This window comes from Parasteatoda tepidariorum, chromosome 1, assembly GCF_043381705.1.
Source record: "Parasteatoda tepidariorum isolate YZ-2023 chromosome 1, CAS_Ptep_4.0, whole genome shotgun sequence".
NCBI lineage: Eukaryota > Metazoa > Arthropoda > Arachnida > Araneae > Theridiidae > Parasteatoda > Parasteatoda tepidariorum.
In genome coordinates, this window is record NC_092204.1 from 53,120,007 (window position 1) to 53,128,069 (window position 8,063).

The 8,063-nt window shown below is 26.5% G+C and overlaps 1 protein-coding gene across 1 annotated transcript in view; it reads right to left on the reverse strand.

Annotated features, from left to right (window-relative positions):
- Positions 1-2,173, reverse strand: part of LOC107445003 (techylectin-5A) — a 13,231-nt gene extending 11,058 nt beyond the window's left edge. The window contains exons 1-2 of the mRNA XM_021147384.3: positions 2,033-2,173; positions 472-539 (exon numbers count right to left, since the gene is read on the reverse strand). Of these exons, the coding sequence (XP_021003043.2) occupies positions 472-539; positions 2,033-2,034 (70 nt within the window). The 5' untranslated portion in view covers positions 2,035-2,173. The remainder of the gene's footprint in view (positions 1-471; positions 540-2,032) is intronic.
- Between the last annotated feature and the right edge of the window lie 5,890 nt (positions 2,174-8,063).

Sequence of the window (8,063 nt, forward strand, 5' to 3'; positions counted from 1 at the left end):
TATATATATATATATTATAAGAAAAAGCTTTTTATTCTTTAGTGGAACAGAAAGATCTGAATAGGTCCATTATTTTTACTTATTTTTTTTTTAAATTTTAATAACCGGAAAAAACAGTTGACTTTGATGAAGCACTTATTAGTATGAAAAGAAATTTAGAAAATGAACGGAAAAAGCTATAAGTTTGAGCTCTTTTTTTGACATTAAACTTAATCTACCTTTTTTCTTATCTTTAAAATGAAAACATTATTTTAAGTTTCAAAACACCAATCAAAAGCCATTATGAATGCAACGTAATTTTCATTCTGAAATTTTCAAGACGACGTGCTTAGCACCTAAGCCGATACCTCATTACCCATATTTAAGAGAGTGTATTACCCATATTTAAGAGAGTGTATTACCCATATTTAACACATGTTTCAAAACTTCACCCAAAATATTTAACAATTTACAAATTTCACAGAAACTTACGTTCAAAATAATTGTTGCAATCGCAGACTGTCATCAATACAGCAGAGAGTAATAACAGATACAGCTCCCTGATCAAAAATAATCAAAATTAAAAGTACAGATAGCGAAGTGAAAAGCAAGTCCCTTTTAACCTTTTTTTTTTTAAATAAAAGGTTAGTAAATAAAAGACCTGCAAATATATTTAAAACCAAATACAAACGTTTTAAATTATTTTCTAATTTTTCATTTTGAACTTTTATCACACAATGCACTTTGAATAAAATAATTATAGCTTGAAAATACCTTGTCTTTCAAATGAAAATGTACAAACATTTTTTACTTGAAAAAAAAAGTTTAAAACCAAAAAATTAGTATATTTAAAAAATTTGAATTCTACCAAAAAATCCAGGGTTTTAAAAATCGTTTTCTAACTTTCGTTTTTAGATTCATCTAACTGCAATATACTTTTTGCGTAATATTTACACAAATATGGTGCCTGACTTTTTTATTTTACCTTTTTTTTATAAAATAAAAATACTCAAGCTGTATATTTTTTGTACCTTTTTTTATATGAAAAAAGTGCGTACAATTGAACAAGATTCAATTTTATTTCAATTATATTTCAATTTTATTTCAATTTTATTTCAATTTAATTCAATTTTATTAATTCAATTAATCAAGATTCACTAAACAAGATTCAATTTTATTTATTTATTTATTTTAGAAAGGAGTTCTACTTAAATATTATTCTCGATCTAATCTAATATTCGTTTTCTAAACAACTATTTTAAACTTCTGTTTCATTATGAAAAATTGTTCATCAAAACAATTTTAATATTATTCTGCAATAAATATGTAAATTTATGTCTTTAATGTGCACATAATTATAAAAATAAATAATGAGGAAAAAATACAAAAAAACTATTTTGTTCATCTTATTAAAGTCTTTAATCCTTGAGTGTTTTCCAACGATTGACATTTTCAATTGATTGATGAAAATTTCGTTCTACTCTATTCAGAATCATTTTTGGCCTAAAGTTTATGGCGAATAGGTTTGTTCCTTGATTTCTTTTCAACATTCAAGCACCTAGAATTTCATTAATCCTCCAGTTTTTAGGCAAAAAAAATATACTTATAAAAAATATATATAAATACAACTATTTAACCCTTCATATACTCTTGAAAATCATTTTTGCCACAAGGTATGATATTGTTTTGAAGGAATAAACGTCAATAATTAATTTAACAGAACAAGAACATCTTTTTTATAATTTTTTACACGGTCATTTTAAAAATTTCATGCCACTTTTTATCCTTGATCTTTCCATATTCAAATTTAACATCAAATTTAAAAATTAAACATATGTATACTAAATAAGCAAGCATATAAAATAAATATGTTGAGTATATTAAAAATGCATCATACTAATAGTACTGTGTGTGTATATTGTATATATATATACCTTTAACTTAACCTTTATAAACCTTTAACCTCTCAAAATATTTAGTCAATCGTAGACAAAACCAAAAAAATGGTCAATTTTTAGTGACAAAAATATTGAAACTTAAAAAAAATACTTACATTTTTAAATTGTAATTTGTGAGTATATTTTGCGGCTTACTTTTGAAGTAAGCCTTTGCTCCTTGCTATTATGCTCTTTTGATCACTGAAATTATGTAAGGTATTTATACCATCACCTGAATCATTTGCTAGTTTTCCCACGCCGTAATGAATTGAAGATTAACAGTAATCAAAAAGTTAAATAAAATTCGTAAAAACGACTGCACTTATCATTGCAAAACAGGATTAGAGATAAAGGAATTTTAATCAGAATGTTAGAACGAAATTCTATAAAATTTCAGACTAATGTAAGATACTAAAAATTGTAACAGCTAAAGAAAACTAACGGAGAATCATTACCCTAGAATAATAAGGTGTACATAAATAAATAAAAAAATTTCTTCATTTTTATAGAAATAATTTGGAGTTGTTCTTAATCTTAAAGACTCATAACTTCTGTCTGTCTTTTCAATGAATAAAAAATCAGTTTTCATTTTTTCCCTAAACTGGATTAATAATTGGAGTTGAGGTAAAGCACTATTTTATCAAAATTTTGTCAAATTTCGCAGATAATTAGTATATGCCCAACTCACATGATCAATAAAAAGAGGTCGAGGACTAGAGGTAAAATAATGATTTGCGCGCTCTCACATTTTCCCTGATTTAAAAACCTCTTCAAAAAAATTGTGTATAATGCAAAACAGTTTTGCATAAACATTGAGTAAAATTTTGAAACTATTTATTTATTGCACCACAGTTCAGTGAATAACTAAAAATTAGTATTAATTTAATTGTTAAAATTAATTCATTGTTTCTCTTTTGATAAAACATTTTCATGCCAATCTCGAATAAGCCTAAGTCTGTTCATATTAAAAATTTAAATATATATATATTACTTAAAAATAAAAACATCGCTTGTGATTTAGCTTTAATAAATTAATTAATTAACTTTAAAAAAAAACGAGAATTTATAAAAGAGAAAAATAAATTTTACTACAACAATGGATAAGTAATTATTATTTAAAGAGAAAAAATGCAAAAAAAATTCCTTTCGAAAAAAAAACTCTCGTTAAATTTATTATTGAAAATGTTCTTTTAAACCTATCAAATTTCAACTGTGTAGTTACCTTTCAGTAGGCAGTAGATCAGCCAACACGATTTTTTTCCCTAGAATTTCAACAGTTGTTAATTCGCGAATTAATAATTGAATCTTAATTTTTTCTATTCCATCGAAGTCCTTGTACATTTTCCTATACAGCATCATAATTTCAAGCTTTCAAGTCTTAAAGTTTTTGCAAGACAAAATAAAATGTAATGTAAAGCAAAAAAAGTTTTTAAGAAATTGTAAAAAGTAAACTTAAAATTGCAACAACTTTCAAGCAAAAAAGAATTTAAGAATTTCAAAAAAGAAAAAAAAAATCATGTCCAGCTCATAAATGAAAATGGCCCTTTCAGTATGTCGAATTTCAACTCTGTAGTTGCATTCGTGCTACCAGTATTTTTTTCCAACAAATTTAACAGAATTAATCCTCGAACTAATTCTCGAAAATTAATTTTTTTATTCCATCGTAATTCCTGTGTATATTTTGCTGCACATCTTAGTAATTGCAAGTTTCGAAGTCTTAAAGTTCTTACGCAATAAAACAAAAACGTCAAGTTGAACAGAGATGGCGGCCCCTGCGATTTCTTAATATAGAAACTTAAGTACATTATGTTTTTTAAATGTTTGTCTGAATGCTTTAAAATTTGAATGGTTTACGTGTTTCAATTAGGGGTTGTTCGATTGTCGGTCACACCTTTTTCCAAATTCAACTGAAGATAAAGACAGATAAGCTGCTATCAGCTTTTACATTTTATCTAGTACATTAAAATGCTCAGAAAATATAAAGCTGATCTTGTGAGAAAATTTCCAGATTTCGTGTTTGGTATGCAAAATAAATTGCTTATGAGTGTTCAAAAAATGATATCAAAAATAACCCTTTATGCAAGTCATTCAACTTAATAAGTGTTAAAGAAAAAACATTAGTTACTAAGCACTAATAATTTTTTTTGATATTAAATTCCATTTTTTTAAATCAGGCATGAAATTCTATCACTGATTTTTTTAACTCTAAAATTGAATTGAGCAATACTTATAAATGATAAATATTTTTTGTTAAGAAATTTCTCGGAACAACTGTTTTTAAAATGAGCCTATCTGCACCTATATTGTTAATCTTCTTAATAGAAAATTTCTTTAAATTAAAGTTTTAAAACCTGCGATAATTTTAACAATTATCAAATGTCTATTGAGTTGGCATATTATACAATACTAGTGGGCGGCGCCCCCTGCTCGCTAACGCTTGCCAAACCCCAAAAATTGCTATGCAATCTTATATGGTTTGCTTCGCAAACCAAGCTCACTTCGCTCGCTACTAACTTAGGTACATTGTAATTGCACAAAATTCTAAGAATTCAAAACAATCATTCGAATCCATATAACAACCTTTTTTTTAAAAAAAAATTACATCTTTTTAGTAAATACTAAGTCATTAAAATAAATCTGAATTCAAATAAATGACATGTAATTCGTTAAACCTATTAGAAATGTGCTATATTATAAAATCTTAAGATAAAATTTCTAAAACTGATATCTCTTTAAAAAGGTTAAAATTTTGGCTATAATTAAGTCTATTAAAAATTGAAATAAGTGAATTGCAATGGAAAAACCCTGCATAAACAAAGCATTATGTTTTTAAAAAATAATAACCATGTACGTCTTTCATAGCTGTCATCAATGCTCTCTTCCAATCTTCGAGCACGCTTCTTTTGATTACACTTCAAAAGTAACGGCACGACTGAGACTCATTTTTCAATGAATAACTAATAACAATAATAAAACAAATAAATTCGTGATATAAATAAAAAATCGTCAAATAAATTCGTAATATATAAATTCGTGAGAAAAAAAAAGCGCTTTCGACAAAATACTCACTTCTGCCTAGCTTAATAGTATGAGATTGGTGATAGGGTGAATTTCGGAAGATATCACATTTGGTGAGAATGTGTAAGGGAAGGTTTTCTATCTTCCTACTATATGTGATTTTGGATAAATAAAAACGAAGTAAATTGGAGACATCACAACATTTAATATACGCAGTTATTTAAAAGTTAATATAAAATTTATAAGCCATTAATACTTTTACATCCCAATGTCTGGAACGTCAAGAGAATAATTATTATTGAGTTATCTTAGCAACGCGTTGTTTTTATTTTTTATAAAACTAAATTTAAATGCTTGTTATGTTATTGCTCTTGCGCACCGCAAATGCTCTCTCTGGTTATTTCAGTTTCCGTTTTTAAAAGCGCTATATGTTGAGCCATCTCAGCTAGATTTTGCGTGTGACATTTTTAGCTGCAATCATTGGTCGATTTTCTAGCTTTGCCATTCGGGGAGTTGTAATGAGGCTTTTTTTGTCGCCGTGTAAGAGAAATATATATATAGATTATTAAAGATTTTATGTAAACTAAAACTCTTTTCAAAATATCTTCTTAAACTTGTATAAGTTAAAAATTCTTGATTAAGTTTATAAAAACTTACTTGACTTAAGTTAATAAAAAGTTTACTTTGCTAGTTAATCAGGTTAAGTGACTTTACTTCAAGATCTAGTTAAAATTCCATGTCTTATGCCTTCCCCTTCCCTCTCCTCCTCTGCTCAGATGCATAGGAATGTATGAGTGATGGGCATTATTCTCGAAAATTTTATTGATGACTAAGTTTAGACAGAATAAATTTAATCTGTATGATTATTCATATGCAGATTTAGTCATTATTCATCATTCATTATGCAAATTTTTGAATAATGATTGATGAATGAATTCATTAATCATGATTAATTTTTCTGATTAAAATCTTAATAACCAGCTAAAAAAGCAAGCATTGTGTCATTTTCATTGCAAGTTGCACGTCGATTACAGTAATCGATTACAAATGTATTTAATTATAGCTAAAGATTGCTTAGTAATCAACAACTTGTAATGATCATGATTACAAGTAATCACAATAACAAATAATTATTGTTTCTCATTACAAGAGATTATGATTATTTATAATTATAATAAAAAGATATTACAGATAATCAGAATTACAAATAATCAAGCCCTGGGATTGCAAGTCATTGTGACTACTTGTAATCATAAAGCAAGATGACAAGGAATCCTAACTACAAGTTATTATAATCTAACAATAACAGGTAATCTTAAATTCAAGCAATTGTGATATACATGATTACAACACGATTCGATTTAATCATAATTTCAAGTGGGCTTGATTACATTTTAATAGGGATTGTAGATTATTGAATACTTTTAAAACAATACAAAAATTCTATACATAAATGAATATAGTTTGCTATTGTTTGGTTTATTAAATGAAAACTTTTAAACATAGAACTACATACAAAAATAAGTACATAAATCACGAATTAAATTATATTACGATTACTTGCAATCACAATAAGAAACGATTACAAGTGATTCTGATTGAGTAATCAAAGTATATGATTCCATGTAGTCATGTTTACATGCGATTGTGATTGCAAGCAATTGCGAGTACATGTATTTAAAATATACGATTACAAGTAATTACGATTGCATACCATATGCTTATTCAGTTCATATATGCATGTGTTAACATATTTTTATGTTCGTTGAATGAACGTACGTATATAAATACAATTTATTAATTTACGAGCAATGTATGTAAGCTCGTATGTATGTGGACGTATACATGCATATTTAGCATGCGTACACATAGATATATTTTAAACTTAGACAATATTTGTACGTATGCATGTACATGTATGTATGTACGTATACATATTAGATATATGTATGAATGAGCAGATGTAAATACACAAACGCTATTTTTACGTCCATTATACTTACATAATTTTGCATATAATATGCAAGTAAGCATGTGTGGTATTTCGTAGATAATATATGTAAGTACGTATGCAGGTATTTATGCATGCAGATGCATTTATAGTATGAATGTAGGTATGTACATACTCTGTACGTAAGAAATTGGTTTATTATGAATGATTTATTCTTTATTCAAAATATTTCTGACTAATGAATAAATCTTTATTTATTGTTCAGGAAGATTTCGAATGATAATTATACATACGATATATGTGAATATTTATGCATATAAAATTCATGTATGGTTTGTCATATGGTTTGCACGAGTATTGCATGTTCATATGTATGTACGCACATATCTATGCGCATCGTATGGACTTGCATTATACGTATGTATATTCAATGTATGCATGTACGTAAGAGCATATAATGTATAAATGTGTGCATGCACGAGAAATATATGTATTTACCATATATGTATGTGCACACATTATGTGTATGTAAGTAAAACTCGTTTACCATCAAGGCTATGTCTTTCCACGAACCGAGATGCAAAACATCGTTTACACACCGTTTTATATTAGTAATTTAGCCATAAAATTGAGACAAGTATGAATATTTATTTTTATGTTATTTTAACTTATTCCAACGTAACATTATTGTTGTATAAGTTCTTATAATTAGTTGTGTTTCAAAGAAGTTTATAGCAATTTAGTTATTTAAGTTCATTTTAAAATTTGTTCCACTAACAATAAAACTCAATTTCTTATTGTTTTTGAAAGCAAACCATTATCTTATTTTAAATTCCTAAATATATTTTCAACTTAAAAAAATTAAACGCTTTTTTGTCATGTAAACATTTTTCTGAACTATGCTTTATGTTATATAATTGTAAATTTGAAGTCTCAAAAATTTTATAAAAGTACTTGAAAAGAATTTTTTTTCCAAATATTTTTTAACTGAACAATTGAAACTGACAATTGATTTTAAATATCGTTTGATTTAGTCATTTAAATTGGGTATAATATGAAACAAACACAACTACTTCGATTTAGTAGGAGCAACATATGACGCAATGCTAAACGAATGGAATTTAGTTGTTGTTTATTTAGTTATTGTTATTAGTAGTTGTTGTGATTTGTTTTAGTTG